The 16,564-nt window shown below is 38.4% G+C and overlaps 3 protein-coding genes across 7 annotated transcripts in view; 2 read left to right on the forward strand and 1 right to left on the reverse strand.

Moving 5' to 3' along the window:
* The window catches only part of axo (axotactin), a 70,314-nt gene extending 58,123 nt beyond the window's left edge, over window positions 1-12,191 (forward strand). For 2 of the 5 annotated variants that reach the window (XM_036814641.3, XM_036814638.3), the window contains exon 21: window positions 11,611-12,191. In XM_036814641.3, coding sequence (XP_036670536.3) covers window positions 11,611-11,979 — 369 coding nt within the window. In that variant the 3' untranslated portion in view covers window positions 11,980-12,191. The other 3 variants (XM_036814639.3, XM_036814640.3, XM_036814643.3) reach the window with 3 other exon arrangements.
* LOC108017326 (uncharacterized) lies at window positions 5,209-6,399 on the forward strand. Its single transcript, XM_017084355.4, has one exon. The coding sequence runs from the start codon at window positions 5,961-5,963 to the stop codon at window positions 6,321-6,323; it is 363 nt and encodes a 120-aa protein (XP_016939844.4). The 5' UTR covers window positions 5,209-5,960; the 3' UTR covers window positions 6,324-6,399.
* Window positions 12,192-13,123: 932 nt separating the features above from the next.
* On the reverse strand, window positions 13,124-16,076 carry HDAC1 (histone deacetylase 1). The gene is made up of 4 exons (XM_017070708.4): window positions 15,912-16,076; window positions 15,365-15,477; window positions 13,958-15,203; window positions 13,124-13,676 (listed from the first exon to the last, which is right to left on the reverse strand). The coding sequence occupies exons 1-4, from the start codon at window positions 15,952-15,954 to the stop codon at window positions 13,507-13,509; spliced, it is 1,572 nt and encodes a 523-aa protein (XP_016926197.2). The 5' UTR covers window positions 15,955-16,076; the 3' UTR covers window positions 13,124-13,506.
* Window positions 16,077-16,564: the final 488 nt, after the last annotated feature.

Raw genomic sequence — 16,564 nt, forward strand, 5'->3', positions numbered from 1 at the left:
GAACGAAGTTCGAACTCCCTTTTCCTAGAGGTTTCTTCTTTTAGAAGGGGAAATTGGAAAAGCGAAATATTGAACTTATTGGCTTTGGTGTAGTTTTAGCTGGAAAAGTGTCTATCGTGAGGGTCGCATGTTACTTTTGAGCTTACTTAGCATGTACTTTGTCTGAGCTTAAGCTGCAGCCAAATTGAATTTTTCCCGGCATTTTCTCGGTGGCCAATCGCTGCACATTCAAATCTGACGATGAATTTTCCTACAGATTTTTTTTTTCCATGGCGTTTTTCGTTGACACCCGAAAAATGGTGAAAGTTGTGCAAAGAGCAAAGTGCGTGCGGCATTGTCTACCCACCGCCCAAGTTGGCCCACATTTTCCCGCCGCTTTCCATTTTCCACATTTCCACTTGACTTGCGGCGTCTACGCGATCCTGATTGCAAAGCAACCGAAATTGAAGCGCACTCAAAACTTTTTTCCTGCCTCAAAATCAAAAAGTTTCGCTTGCCAAAAGGAGTGAGGGGAATGCTATGCTGGCTGGTCCTTTGAGAGGGGTTAATACAGTGCTTTATCACTAGGGAGTCCCTTTCTCAAAGGGGTTTTCTGTAGAGATAACTTTGATATCAAAAAGTTAATTAGATTAATTATAACTTTTATTAAATGTTCATTTAATGGAGCGTTCTTTGTCTCCCGTAGAATTTTTATAAATGATTTGCCACCAATTAGAACACTTAAATTCAATAATTAAATCAATTTTCTCCAATTCCTGTTATTAATGGTGGTCATTTAATTTTAATTGTACATTTTAGATCCTAGTTTTTGGTCAATTTTTACTTTTAATTGAAATTTTATTAAATTATGGTGCTCTAAAGCCAATTAAATAAACTAATTTATTATTGTTGCGATATATTTAGGTAGCTAAACAAATTAAGTTATAATTAAAAATTTTAATTTAATTTTTTAACCATTTTAAATGCTTAAAAAGTTAATTTAATTATTTAATTAATAATTATAATTTAATTTGTTAACCATTTCAAATGCTTAGAAAGTTTGCACCTTTTAACATTGTTTTTTAAGTTACTATAGGTCATTACAACTGTAAGTATGTGCTTACACTGGTTTACTGTAGTGAAAGTCGTAGTTCGAAGCTGCATCTTTTGTTTGAGCAGCACCAAAAAGTGCAAGTGCATCAGCTGGCGGATGTGCTGCCGATGCTCTGCCGCCGCTCTTACTGAGGTTGCTCCCGTCATGCATGCCAAGTTTCTTTTTATTCAAAAATGTTTGTGGGCGTCTTGGCAGTTTTCTTTCATCTTGCTGGTGGTGCTTCTGCTTTTGCTTCTGCCTTGTTTCTTGCTCGCATTTCCCAGCTTTTCCCAGCATTTTCACCCCAGTCGTCTGCCTCTGTTCATTTTGGCCTGCCGCAAACGCAGCACGCACTTAACTTTGCCAGCTACCAAAATGCTGCGGTGAAACTCATTACGAGCTTAGAATGCAAAAACGAAACCCAAGCCCACACAAAATTGCAGTACCAGTGGCAGCAACAAAGTCCTCCGAAAACCCACCGAAAAAACCAACCCACTCTGCACCCACATGCAGAGGCCATACACACAGATTTTGTGTTGTTTGCTCAAGTTTTATATAAATCTTAATGAAGGCAAAGAAGTCGAACCGAACTAATGATGTGTAATTTAAAACGCATGCCGCAATTTAATAAATAAATTGGAGGGAGGTGCTGATTAAAGATAGTTTGCGGTGTCTAGATAAATAATTTAGACTTACCTCAAAAGAAGAAATACATTTGAAATGATTTGTTTAGGTTTAATTTATATTTTAAAGGGGAAAACTTTATCTCTATTTTAATTTCATTTAAATTTTTGAGTAAAAATACTTTAGAATGGTAAGGGATTTTTGCGAATTAATAACCCAATTAAGCTTACAAGTTTTTTCCTTTAAATTTAATAAATAAATTATACCCCATTTAAAATGTATTTCCATATTTAAGGTACATAAATCCAAACAAAATATCCATGCAATTTTGGGTGTAATTTCCAAGTGTTTAATATTTTATTAACTCAGTAAGAGGCATTTTAATTAGCTTCTCGTGTTTTCACTCAGCTTTTCAAGCATATAACAAAACAATGACTTCTAAAATGAACAATAGGAGTACAACACAATGAGTTTAGCTTTTGGGGCTGCGACTCAAATTTCACACTTGAATGGGTCCTTGATTCGGGGAAATATTTCTTCTTACCTTCCTCGAAGAGGGACGACAAAAAATTGTTGATTTTCAATTGCATGCATCTAACATCAAATATGCAAATCGTATTACTAACAAGTGAGCTTTCGTTTCGCGCATGATAATTACAAAAAAACCAAAAAGAAACCCCAGCATGATAGAATGTCACCGAATGGAATGGAACAAAACTAATCAAAGAAAATCTTTTCGAAAAGGAAAACATTCCTTCCAAAACGCAGAGTTGCATGAAAATTATTATTACTCTCGAAAAAGTTTTTAATAAAAAGCAATACGAAACAATTTGTGCACTTTGACAGCAGCAGCAACATGAAATGCAAAAGCAGCTGCCGCAACGACAACTGTCTCAAAGAGGAGCCTCCTCACTCCAGCAGCAGAGTTTCAATTCCAAGAGGAGAAAGCCAGGATCAGGGGCAGGAAATGGTGGATCCGGAGGACCGGGAACGGGGTCTGGAGTTGGACCTGCAACAGTGCGGCGACAAGTTTCTTGGGGTCCGCCAATCGTGGCCGAAACGGATGTGGATTTGGCCAACAGCAGCAGCGGCAGTGGCAACAGCAATGGCAATCGCAAAACGGGTGGCAAACAAAACGGATACCATGGCGTCAATCGACGGGCCACCACCACCAGAAACTAAGGATAAAAAAAAAACAAGGAAATACTGTCACAAAAGCCAAAACGAGACGAATGCAAAAATTGTCCCAGAAAAGATGTATAAAAGCATAAATATTTAGGCGAATTGATGGCAAGACAACAACTGGGCTAAAACAAACAAAGGACCAAAGGCAGCACGACCAGAGCCAAAAAAACAAAAGCAATTTGTATAAATAAAAGCAAGTCAAAAGTGCGACACAGACAAAGACAGAACAAATAATATAAATTGAAAAGAGGCAAGTCCTTGGATTGTTGTGCATAAAGAAAACTGTCTGCCCATCGACATGAATATTCCTCAAAAAATAAAATGCAAGAAACTTTTTGCCTCACATTTAACCAAACGAATTGTGGCAACAACTTGATCAAATATGACTAGAAATTTAAGATTTTGGTTTAAAGACAAAGTCAAAATGGATTCATTCGTTAGAAAACCAAAATAACTTTTAGAATAAGGTAGAAGTATGCTTTATCCATTCCATTTTAAAACTCAGTTAGCTTAGCATTGCAACTTTTGATATTTAGAGCTTTATTTTTATAAGAAAAGTATTTTTGTGTATTTAAAAATATTCTAGTTTTGCAAAACGAAGTGTCCACTTAACACAAACCCCTTTTAAACTCATAAACTTAAATGATAACTTTAAAGTTAAGCACGAAATTGCTTTTGCTGGATCGCAAAAGTTGCCTCCATTAAGTTTTAAGAATGGCACAACTTTCATTCTTTCCCTTTTTGCAATTCCCCTCCTATTTTTTTTGTTTTTTGTAAATTCCATTCTTTACTGTGTGATATACGAAGGTAATAAAAGTTCTTTGGCCAGGAAATAAGAACACAACTTTAACTTGTTTCATATTAAATGATGAGAAATTACGCAGAATAACTCGCCCATACATCAATTCATTTAAATGCGTTTATTAAAAAACTTTCCAGCAGCAAAATGCTGACGACAACAAAAACGAGAAAGCAGCATCATCGAGATTGATACAACAACAAGGAGCGATGAAGTCGGAGAAGATGGAAAAAGTAAAGCTCACATAATGGCACTTCAATATGTGGGGGAAAAGCGGGGTAAATGTGAGGGATATAGTGTGTATTATGGGAAGAAAAGGGGAACTTTCAAGGGGGAGGGGGGATAGACTGTTACCAACTGCTTGTTAGTGGCTTTGTTGGTCAGTACTTTTAACTAATGTGTTTTGTGCGACCATAGAAAATCTCAAGTACTCATAGGAGCACAGACACACATGCACTGGCTCGCTCACATATTTGATGTACTTAACGTGTGCACTGCAAGAAAAATATGGGTCACTGGAAAATCGGATTTCTAATTCAGGTTGTTTACATAACTTATTTTTGTCTTCTTTTTACATAACTAAAAACTAATAATAACTAATTTTCGGTAGAAGTAAAAGATACATTTGTATCTAATCAAATATAACGGTGCCATATTAATGGACGTGGTTCCTATTTTCGCTCACTAGGTATACTTGTATAATACTATAAACATATAAACCAATTTTTACTGCCTACTTTTAATCAATAATGATTTCAAAAGATCAAAATTAGAAGTGATTTTCAATCCTAAAACATTATTTAACGCCTTTAATTGAAGTAATTCCATACTTTAATTTATTGAAATACCATAGAACTTGATTACAATATTACCCAATATTTTTCTGAGTGCACTTCCTCCACCTACACTCAATTTAAAGGGTGCCAACGGAACCGCAAGAGTGTATGTGTGGAAAAAGGGAGCTTATATAGCTAGTCTGGCGCTGGGATTTCCTTGAGCTCCTTCAGTTTCGGCTCCTGCCTGCATAAAATAACCGCATAAAATGTCGTTAAGTATAACGAAATTGAGTCTGCACATAAATTCAGATTATGAGATTAAAATGTTGTGATTTTCGCACATAGCAACGAGTCTGGGCCGGCCAGAAAACCCTTTTTTCGGTGAATGAAACCCAAAAACGAACGTTAAGTATTTTGGATGGAGAATGCGCTGGAATAAGCAATACCAGCCCCATCAAAAGTGGCAACAACATCAACAGCAGTCAAGCCAATGTAATGAGTTTATATCGCCCTTTTGGCCCGAAGCATAAATTTATGAAAAAACAACATGACCGGGGAACAGTGGAATAAATCAGATGCGATTATTTAAATTTGATAGCTGAGGTCCTTGGGGAAACCTACTGACAAAGTTTCGGAGTAAAAAATATGTTTGAATAGATAATATGTTGTTAAAGTATTTTTAAAAAGCGATAAGTAGTTACATTTTATTATTAATGTGTAACCAAAATGCTTTTGGAAACTTGTTGGAGATTTTAGAGAAAATTAGAACTTACAGATATCTCTCGTCTTTCTATTATCTCTATGTTCCATCTATTGAGTTCCACTGTTCGCCTGACGAATAATGAAGAAGTTGCGGCTGTGGCTGGCGATCAAAGTCAAATATTTGGCTTGAATGTTTACAAATTGGGTCAGCTGGTCATCTGGGCTGGCCAAGAGCTATACAGTCCTCTTCAAAATGCCCCGGGCAAATGTTTTCATCCCCATTCGACGAGAATTTCCCGCAAATAAAGACCGTGGACCTCAGCTGTCGCTTCATTATGACGCTAATTGCCAGGACACGCTGGCCAAAAGGATTAGCTGAACATAAAGTGTACGGAAGAACATTCGATGAGACCGCAAAAACCAGGACAAGAAAGAACATGAGAAAGCAAGAACGACGGTCTGCCGACCCATAAACTGTTTAGTTCAACTTAATCCGGTGATATATCCGGATTAGCGAACAGAAGTGGTGGCGAAGGAGTATTTTTTTCGCTATTCCCGAGAACTTTACGACACTTTTTAGGTAATGAATGGGATTACATTTTTTTAATCCACTGCCAGCCGTGAGCTGTAAAAAAATTACTGACAAAAAAACAGCATTCAGGTCAGTTTTTGGCCTGAGAAACCGATTGACCTGCGAGAATGGGTCTCATGAATGGGCAGGTCAAAAAAAAGAATTGCGTATAAAATAAACGAGCAGCACTGACGTAACCAGCAAACGCAGTCAAGCAATCACACAGTCAAGATGTGTCTTATCCAACAGAACGAGGAAGTCAAGGAGAGCACCAAAGGGAATCCTTCCCTGAATTCGGTAGAATCTCCACCAAAGTCACCCACCGCCGCATATGCTATGTTTATGCACCGCGAAGAGTTGAGAAGGAGAAAAATCCATGTGACACGGGCTTCAGCCACCAAAATTCACCTGACCAGCGAACTAATCGCCCGAACTAAACAGAATATCCGGCAGTGCAGCTTCGAGGACCTGGAGATTTTGGCTAGGGAGACGCTCTTCAAGAAGAATCTGCAGAGACATCTCTACTATCGACGCATGCAGATCCATCAATGGATGATAAACAGAAAGAAGCAGCAAGCCAAGGAGATGAAGTGAAGGAAAAAAATATGTTTAGTTAATATAAGAACAGCAAAAGTGATTGTTATATAAAAAAATATTACACATTTAAATTAGGACTAATAAAAAAACTTTTAAAAAATTAAAGAAACCTGATAGGATGGTATGGGGAAATTGGGAACAGATGCAGGTTGAAATGGGAAAATATTACTTTTAATGAAAGTAACGGATTTAAAAAATATTTAACTGGTATAGCACTTTTTTCTAATATTTTATAATTTTTTCATTTTAATTCGAAACTTGTATTCCATTTTATATTTCTATCGAGTGACTGTTCTTGAATCATTACCGAAAGCTAGGAAGCAAATATTTTTATTACATTTTTCATTTATTAATTCAAATATAACATCTATCATTTTAATAAACACATACCAACTTAAAGAGCACTCTTAACAACCATAAATATAATCGTTTCCATTTAAAATAAACGACCCCAGTCATTACAATGAAGAATATCTAAGATCTACCAAAAGATAGTGTTTAAACTAAACCGAATCTTAAATTAAACTTCAGTCATTTGTAAAGGCCAGACAGAGAAAGGCAAATGCCCCTCACTTTCACATCTTATCTTATTTGGCCCGGCAAAAGTGCTATTTCCCATTTAAATATTTGATTACGTATACGTATTCCCCAGTCGTAATTGTCAGGGAGCAGAGTGTCGGCGTCGACCTGCACTATGTAATGGGTGTAAAAACAAATTTGCACATGATTACCAAAAAACCCGGTCGGCAAAACTGCGAACATTTAATACAACTCAAACAAAATGGGGCGTTGCATAAATTTGAACGGGCGGGGTGTAGAAAAATTCTTGCCTTTTTAGACTACATAAATTTTAATTAAATGTCACTCATACGCCATTTACGCCAAGCACAATGTGGAGCCTTGTGAGTGTGTGTGTGTGTGTGTGCAACGGAGTGGTGCTGCTGTGATAGTGTGTGTTTGTCTATGTATGTGTGAGTGGTGCGACAAATGAATGCACTTGGAAGTGGTGCACGAATTACAGTTTATTGAACAGCAGCACCAACAGCAGGAGCCAGGAGAAAGGAGAAAGGACAAAGGACGAAGGACAATGGCGACGAGAGTGGAGCTCATCTAGAGCGGAGCGCAAAAACAAAAGCAGGACACCCAGGAGTCTGGAATGCTTCCACTGCTTCGCAGCTGCGAGCTTTCCCCCATTTTCCAGAAATTTATTTTATGGTTATTAGCGAATAGTTGAAGGCAAAATAATCGTATTTTTAAGTATTAAATAAGTAACTAAAATATGAGGCACACAAAAAGTAAAGATACAGATTTAAAATCATTTTTAATACGTTTTTAATACTTTAAACATTACAATTTAAACATTATATAGACACTCCTTTAAGTAAATACTATAAGAAAACCTTTTGCCTTAAAGCTTAAAAAATATGAGAAATACCTAAATGCCTAAATTAAAAAAAAAAACGTACATATTTTTTAATTGCAATACTTTTTAAAATCATCCTAAAAAAATATTGGTAATGCCTTAACGTAATCGTAAACGTATATTTTTTAATTCCCATGCTTTTTAATATGATCCTAAAAAATACTATCATTTTATTTTTGTTTTTTTTGTATGAAATTCTTTGGGTTTTTTTAAGGATTAGAAAATAACATTATAAAATCTTTTTATTGTTATTATTATTATTATATATTTAGGATTTGAAATTAACTCTATAAAATTCACAAAATCTTTGAAATCAGAAAAAAATAGAACGGAGGAAGAAGTTAATTGACTTGGTTTGCTTGGCAGCTAGCCCTAATTATTTTTTTTCCTTTTTTATTTGCTAATTTGTGTGTGTCTAGCAGTTTGTTTGTTTCCATTGGTGGCGAATCTGCGGCGTTTCCTTTTTGGTGCATTTTCATTAAACTTTTACAGCATACATTATTCATGTTCTACAACAATTACCATGGTCCAGAAGCAGTAGCAGAACGGGAAAAAAGAAAACTCCCCCTCCTAGACCAAGTGCTTAATGAAAACTCATCAGGACCAACATCATCTTTCGCTGCCATTTGCCACTTGAAACTTTTTCAATAATTTTAACATACGTATGCACTCGGCATTCTTGACAAATTAACTCAAGTGCGCAATGAAGTGATTATTGTGCTGCAAAAACTTTTCTTCTGACGTCGTCCAGGGTGAACTTAAGGCGTTGCCAGGAAAAAACAGGATATATGTAAGGATATACTTATGTTTACACATTGATTTTTGGTCAACTATCGAGCGAAAGTGATGACATTTTTTTAACCAGTTATATATAAAATCCAAATTAATAATAATTAAGAATATTTTATTTTATGTACTTTTTTCTACAAAGTTTTATGAAAACCGTATGGCCTTAAATATATTTATTTTTCAAAAACTTTTGAAATGGAAGTGTTTATTTTAAATAATGTATAGTACAGGAAATATATACCATTTTCTATTTCAAGTTTTTTTTCAACTCGAACCTGCAAAATTCATTAAAATATATATTTTATAAAAATTTTTAATATTTTAAAAGTCAGAAAAATAGTATTTTAGAATAAATCCAATATTGCCATCACTGTTAAAAGAAAGCAGCGGCAGGACGTAATCGTCATGGTGGCTTAAAGCAATTTGTTATTAATTTCCGCGTTGAAAGTTGAAAAAAGGCGAACTTTTTCTTTCCTTTGTTTCGGCTCTTTTGCTTTTCCCTATATTTTCCCCGAACTTTCCGTCGCTTTTCCTCTACCTCGCTGTCTCAATGCCACTTGGCATTCATTTAATGCGAAAAGTTATTGTCGTTTTTTGCTCTTGTTGTTGTCGTCTGTGTGTTGCCACATTAAAACATGGCCCATAATGGTTAACAAGGCATTTGCTTGTTGACCATCGACCAAATGAGCAGCAAAACTTGTGCTTACATTGTTCAACATGTGTAATAAATATATTTCCACCGCCACCCTTCCAAAATGCGTCAATGTATGGGTGGTTGTGGGTGTGCTAAAGGGCGTTATGGTTTTATTCGGTACATAACGAATATAATTGGACATTTTTCAAATCAAATCATATTTTTTCAAGACAAAATTGTACTTACAATATTGATTTCATATTAAAATTTAGTAACTTTATTTTTATTATGATTAATCGGATTTTATTTCTAATGTTCCACGTTATTTGTATATCATTTCCGAAAAGTTTTAAATTGTCGTATAATAAATATTTTACAAACACCCTTTGACATCAGGCCAAACATTTTTTTAATATTTTTTACCGTGTGGCAGGTAATAAATTGGAATATTCCACCTTTGTATGATGACTTGGCAAAGTACGTAATACAAACATATTCGAAATGCATGCGGCGCGGCATATGCAATGAAAACTGCCAGGGCAACAATGTTAATATGGCTTCCAAAGGATCCCAAGGGGGCGTGGCAGGTCGTAGGGCCAAGGAAGTGTGTCAGTGTCAGTGTGATGCATGAAAGTGCAAGTTCTGCTTATTGTTTCCATCGCTGCCACTGCTCCAGTGCCAACAACCTTCAGCCAAGAACAATAAAATTGCACGAAAATGAAACTGAAATGGGTCCCATGCAAATGCGAAATGGAAAAGTATGAAAAGCGCAGTCAGAAGCGAATTTCTGGGAAAAATAAACATTTTAAATGCTTTTCCTTATACCCAACGGCGAAGAGTTTGACAGTTTCGTGATCTACTTTGATTTAACCAAGACAGTGTGAAAATGAAAAAGTTTAAAAAGTTTAATTATAAAAAAACCTACCCTTTTTATAATTCATTATGAAAAATGATTAAATTTTTTATAAAATACCAAATGATAGATAATAAAGTTTAAATTAGGAACAGGATAAATTATAAATATTTAAATTTAATTTTTGTTGAGTATTTTTTAAACATATTTCTGGTAGTATTTTTAATATATACTATACTTTCTATGATCCCTGGCTAGTTTAGATTGAATAACATTTACATTTTAGAATATTTTTAGGATCCCAATACCTTCTTTTTCTAACGAAAATATAATATTTAAAGTAAGGATATTTTTTGGGGTCCTGCATCCTATTTTACCTAACTTCCTTTAATGGGAGTATGTAAATGCATCGCTGTCGCTTGGCCACACATTTGCACTTGACTGAAATGCGTTAGTCGCTTTCCTAGCAGATGATTTTTGGGCAGATGCTGACGTTGCCACGCCCCTAGCTTGGGGGAATTCAGGGGCAGTAATGGGAATCGGAGATCGGGGACATGAGGTACGCGTTGTGAGGCTGCCACACAAAACGCTCTGAAGTGACTGGCGGATTTCGTGTAACCAAGACAACATCCGGGGACTGACGTGGCGCCTTTGTTGGCCAAAGCCTTGGGGCAGGGGTTATGGGGCAGCAAAATGGATTTTGGACGGGGTCCAGGCAGGACACGCTCCGCAATCCAAAATGCAATACAGGAGATGCACACAGAAGCACTAACACACACAATGGGGCACACGCAAAAGTACACTTTCACAAATTTAGTCTGGTTATAAAACAAGATGATTTTCAAAATCTTTAAAAAATTAATTTACATATCTTATATATTGATAAAATCAGACTTTAAATACTTTAATTTAAAATTTTTGTTTTTTAATATACAACACGTTCTAATTTTTTAAATGGGAAAAATATTTTGTGTGGTTCAAGGCTGAAACTAAAAAAAAAATAAGAAGGACATTTATAGTATCTTTAGTTATATTTATAAGCTACTGATAAATCTATTTTGACATATTCAGAACATAAGCTTTTTATTTCAACCACAAGTTTTTGTATTGAAGGACAAATTAAAAAAAATCACAGAAAACAGGACCTCTAAAATTAATAGCTGTACACTTTCATGTCAGTTCAGTGCATTTATATTAACAACACAAAGTGCCAAATCACGACAGGTGCCAAAAACCCTGAAAAGAAAAAACCCTAAATAAACTTTTGCCAGGTGCAAAAGCAGCTTGAATAACCGCCATTCACCCCGCTCTCTTCTCTTCTATCTCTCAAAGCCTTTAAATAATTATAAAACTTTATCTCTTCTCTGGACACACACAAACATGAACCCCTCACTACCGACCATGTCCATTGAACGTCACTTTGACTAAAAGCCAAATAGAATTAAACCCTGAAAAATATTTGATCTAAATTCCTAAACCTCTCCTCTGCCGCCGCCTCCCCGTCTTTCCAACTACCCTCCCCCCAAAAAATCCTCCATATCCCACCCGATGTCCTGGTGCCATTTTCATGCCCAATCTCCCCCAGAAAGCGCAGCAGCAGCAGCAGCAGCCACAGGGACACAAATCCCGCCACAAAGCGCCCGATGACATAGAGGATCCAAAGCAGCACAAGTCCTTTGATGTTGCCACAAATGCGCGAACAGGGTCCACCCTGCCGCCGAATCGGGTGGAAAATCCAGAGGAGCCGGTTGGAAAAGCCCCACCCCCACCCCCAGTCGTGCCAATGCGACGGCATCACTCGAAAGTTACGCCCCCACCGCCGCCGCCGACGTTTTTCCTGGAAAACTCACTGCTGCAGCGCCAGTTCGCGAATCCAATTAGTTACTTGGGTGGACCACGACTGCAGCCGCGCAGTAATCGCACCAGCATCGAGTCGATATTATCGCTGGATTAGCGCCGCAGCCAGTTTTCCACCCAGTCGCCGTCCATCCCCCCCAGTGGAAAGCCTCGCAGACTAGTCACAAACTGTCAACTGGTGGGCGGGCAAACCCCCAGTGGATTCTTTTCCCCAATGCCACAACCTCAACTTTGAAACACTATGTCGGTTAGAAACTTTAAAGAATGTTAGATAGACTTGGTAAAAACAAAAATAAATTGATAAACTAATTTGTTGTCTTTATATGGAAGTTTACAAATTAAATGTATATATTCAAAGTAAGTATTTTATTCTGAACATGAAAATGGGCTATAATGTTGACCCTCTTTAAAAAAGAAAACTTGAATGTAGATTGTTAGATAATTCAACCACAAACTCATTGAGGTATCCCACTTCAAAATCATGTTCCTGTAAGTCAAGTTATGGAATTTAGAAGTGCAGTTTTCGGTTCCCATTCCAGAAGCCATTGGAAAAATACGGGAAAATCGAACTTAAAAATGGGCTAAAATTTTAACCCTCTAGAAAATGGAAAATATGAATGTAGATTGTTAGATAATTCAACCACAAACTCATAGAGGTATCCCACTTTAAAATCGGATTCCTGCAAATGAAGTTATGGAATCTAGAAGTGCAGTTTTTGGGTGCCATTCTGAAAGTCATTGGAAATACGGGAAAATCGAACATGAAAATGGTCTAAAATTTTGACCCTCTAAAAAAAAGAAAACTTGAATGTAGATTGTTAGATAATTCAACCACAAACACATAGAGGTATCCCACTTCAAAATCGGGTTCCTGCAAGTCAAGTTATGGAATTTAGAAGTGCAGTTTTCGGTTCCCATTCCAGAAGCCATTGCAAAAATACGAGAAAATCGAACTTGAAAATGGACTAAAATTTGGACCCACTAGAAAAAGGAAAATTTGATTGTAGATTGTTAGAGAATTCAACCACAAACTCTTAGAGGTATCCCACTTCAAAATCGGGTTCCTGTAACTCAAGTTATGGAATCTAGAAATTCAGTTTTTGGGTGCCATTCTGAAAAATTCTAACAAATCTTTCTGTTGAAAAACGAAGAAACCAAAAACATTGGTAATAAGAAAGCTTGGCTTATCTTGACGGGTAAGACTTAACGAAGGCCGTTCCTTTCTATTAGAATGCAAAATATTCGTATTTATAAATATTTATTGGATTAAATTAGTTTCTGCGTGATTCGCCACATTGGATCGCTTAGACGTAGGCTTTTACTTTTGTATGCTTAGCTTATACACTTTCGATCTGCGCAAATTGCCTTACAATAAATTGTATTTTAACCTACGATGAGTTCAAGTCCCTCCCACTGATTGCTGACTTTACTCTCCGGAAATCTTACACACTATATGGGAGCTGGTCGCAGGGGGGACTTATGAAGGGGCGGTTGTGAAATGCCATGGACGTGGCTCAGGGGGCGTGGTTGGGAGGCGCGGGATGAGACGACGCTAGGTGAAATCCGGCGGCTTGTACTTCGGCGGTCGCTTAATTGGCTTCTATAACCAATTGCGGCCGCCACGTCATATGTTGTTCTCCTTGGCGCCCTTGGCCCCGGTACCGGAACCTGATCCAGACCCAGATCCGGCATTAGTCGTCGCTCCGGCGTCATTATCGCTCTTGTTGTTACTGTTGTTGTTGCTGGTGCTGTTGGTATTGGACGCCGTCGATTCCTCGCCATCAGCTCCGTCACCTTAAAACAGGATAATGGTATGATTAGTTAATGTCAATATAATATCAGTGGGTATATAATTCAGCATAACAACACTTATAAATTACAATAAGTTAATCATTTGGGGATAACAATACAACTGATTGCATACTAAATGTTATTATTTTATTTGCTTTAAACCAACTATCTGTAAGTAAGATACGATAAGGTCTTAGGCCCAGCCCATTTCTTTTATAGCTCGTGTTTTTACTTTGATCAGTCTTATACATAAATCCAAACAAATACATAAAAATTTTACACACCCTTTTCCTTTTCGTCCTTGATCTCGCTAGACGTCTCAGACGAGGCCTTGTTGCTGTTGGTGTCCTTGTCCAGACGTGGTCGCTTCCTCTGACCCTTGTACGTTCGGTTATCCCTTCGACCACCCTCGCCCTCATCCTCCGAATCAGAATACTCGTTCTCGGGAACTATGCGCTTGTCCTTGTCGCTCTGCGGTAGGCGATCGTCCTTGTCGACCTTGTCCTCATCGTCGGACTCATCGTTGATGGCGTCCTCGGGAATCGCCTGGATCTGAACGCCTGGGGCATGAGGCAGCATGCGCAGGTTCTCGAACAGCCGGTTCTTGATCTTCTCCAGGTACTCGGACGTATTCTGATTTGTCATATTACTGGGACTAATGTGCAGCTTGAAGTCGGGACCAAAGTACTCGAAGTAGTCGTTGTAGGGCAGTTCGTTTGCGATTTCCACGGCCAGGGCCACAGAGGTCTCGTAGGTCCAGCAGCGGGAAACGTTACGAATGGTATATCCGCCACCGCCGACCATCAGGAATGGCAGGTTATACTTCTTCACGAACTCCACGCACTTGCCGTGACCCTTGACCGTGAGATTGAAGCAACCTAACCGATCGCCAGTCAGTGAATCGGCACCACATTGCAGCACCACCGCTGCCGGTTGGAATGTTTCCATCACCTTGCTGATAATAGGCACAAATATGCTCTCGTACGCATCATCATCCATGCCATCACGCAGGGGTATATTCACCGCATAGTACTTTCCCTTGCCGGCGCCGATGTCTCGCAGATCGCCGGTGCCGGGGAAATACTCTCCGTATTTGTGGAAGCTCACGGTCATCACACGATCGGTGGTATAGAAGGCCTCCTCCACGCCATCACCATGATGGACATCTATATCTATGTAGAGAACACGCTGGTGGTACTTAAGCAGCTCGAGGATTCCAAGGACAATATCGTTGACGTAGCAAAAGCCGGAGGCCTCCGATTTCTTGGCATGATGCAGGCCACCGCCCCAGTTGATGCAGATCTCCGAGGCCTGTTTGTTCAGCTTTACGGCTGCAGCCACGGATCCTCCGGCGGAGAGTTGACAAAACTCGTAGAGTCCGTCGAATACGGGGCAATCTTCGCCCACATTGAAGCGCTGCATCTGCTTGTTGTACTCGGACATGTTGTCTGGCCTAATGGATCGCAGGAACCGGACGTACTCGTCCGAGTGGAACTTGGTCATCTCGTCGGCAGTGGCTTTGTGGGGACGCTGAAATAAGAAATTTTGTATTTAATAAGCTATAAGTTTAACATTTAACTTTTTAAGGCTTTAAGGGCAAATAAAATTTGTAAAAACATGTTGAGTATAATATATTTTCATAGAATTCGTCTAGCTTACGATATTTGCTCCTATATAGAATAGTAACTTACGTAAATCTCCATTTTGCGATATAGCCCATAGTTGAGCAGCAGGTTGTGGGTCATACGTATGCGGTGGGGCTTCATGGGATGACCCTGGCCATAGTAGTAGTTGCCAATGTCACCTGGGGATCAAAAATAACGATAAGTGTCAGCTTGAGAAAACAATTAATTGCCACGCTATGTGGAATACAAATTTTACGGCCACTGTCGGCGAGGCGTCTGTGGGAGAGCGTAACTTTTCCCGAACGACCGCAGCGGTCGCACTTTCGCCCCGAACGAAAAGCAACAAAAACACAAAGAGGAGGAAGAGAGACCTACAGGTACATACACGCACACGCACACAGCCGCACTGCGGTCGTTGTGCAAAAGTGCGCTGTGGACCGGAACGCGCTCGTACAGTCGCCGTAAAACTTGAAATTTGCAAAAATGCTATCATCTGATGTTGAGCGGATGCGAAAAAAACACAAAGTTGGCGTGGAAAAGAAGGTTGCTACTTTGCAATCTTGAAATCTCTGCTTAGTAGGCCTTTTACTTAATTAAATCACTTTATACTTACTGTCGTAGTAGTAACAAACGCGTTTTTTGCTGTGAGACTGCATTTTTCGGCGGTGTCGGCGGTTTTAAATCTCCTTCAAATCGAAGTTTGCCGGTTCCTGGAACCTTGTTTGCTGCCCGAATCTAGGAGATATTAAAATTTGGCGCCGCTCTGATTCTTGGCAATCTGCAGCCAAATAAAATTTACTACTTCTAGAGATGACAGCGAACGGGGTGGCCCTCCGCGAACCAGTTCGATTTTCATTAGCAGCCCTGCGATTGGTTTTCAAATTTTTCGGAACTAAAACTTTTATTTTTTATTTTAAGATATTGTAACAAAAAAGTTAAAAGATTGATTTAATAAAAAATATAATATTTGTTAGTATTGTACTTAAATGTTACAGAGTTACCGTGACTTTTTATAATTAGGTGATAGCTCTAGTTTTCATCGATGGTAAAATATGAAAAACCTTAACATAAATAAAATGAGACGCAATGACACAGTGACAAAAGACACAATGCTCAGTACATTCCCGCAGTTTTTCTCAAAATAAAACAAAATTTGACTAGCCAAAATTAAAATTGGCAGCCCTGGTTAGTGAAGCGCCGCAGCGGCTGAAACGGGAACCCCAAGGCATCGAAAAGCATCGAGTACTTGTGCATTGCCACCACCTG

Source organism: Drosophila suzukii, chromosome 3 (assembly GCF_043229965.1).
Source record: "Drosophila suzukii chromosome 3, CBGP_Dsuzu_IsoJpt1.0, whole genome shotgun sequence".
NCBI classification, from domain to species: Eukaryota; Metazoa; Arthropoda; class Insecta; order Diptera; family Drosophilidae; genus Drosophila; species Drosophila suzukii.

Excerpts from the sequence above, each read along its gene's own strand:
- HDAC1 (XM_017070708.4), bottom strand. The coding sequence starts at position 15,954 with ATGCAGTCTCACAGCAAAAAACGCGTTTGTTACTACTACGACA. Across the intron at positions 15,478-15,911 it reads CGTTTGTTACTACTACGACA|GTGACATTGGCAACTACTAC; the intron begins GTAAGTATAAAG and ends TTTGATCCCCAG. Across the intron at positions 15,204-15,364 it reads ATCGCAAAATGGAGATTTAC|CGTCCCCACAAAGCCACTGC; the intron begins GTAAGTTACTAT and ends TTCTTATTTCAG.
- LOC108017326 (XM_017084355.4), top strand. The coding sequence starts at position 5,961 with ATGTGTCTTATCCAACAGAACGAGGAAGTCAAGGAGAGCACCAAAGGG.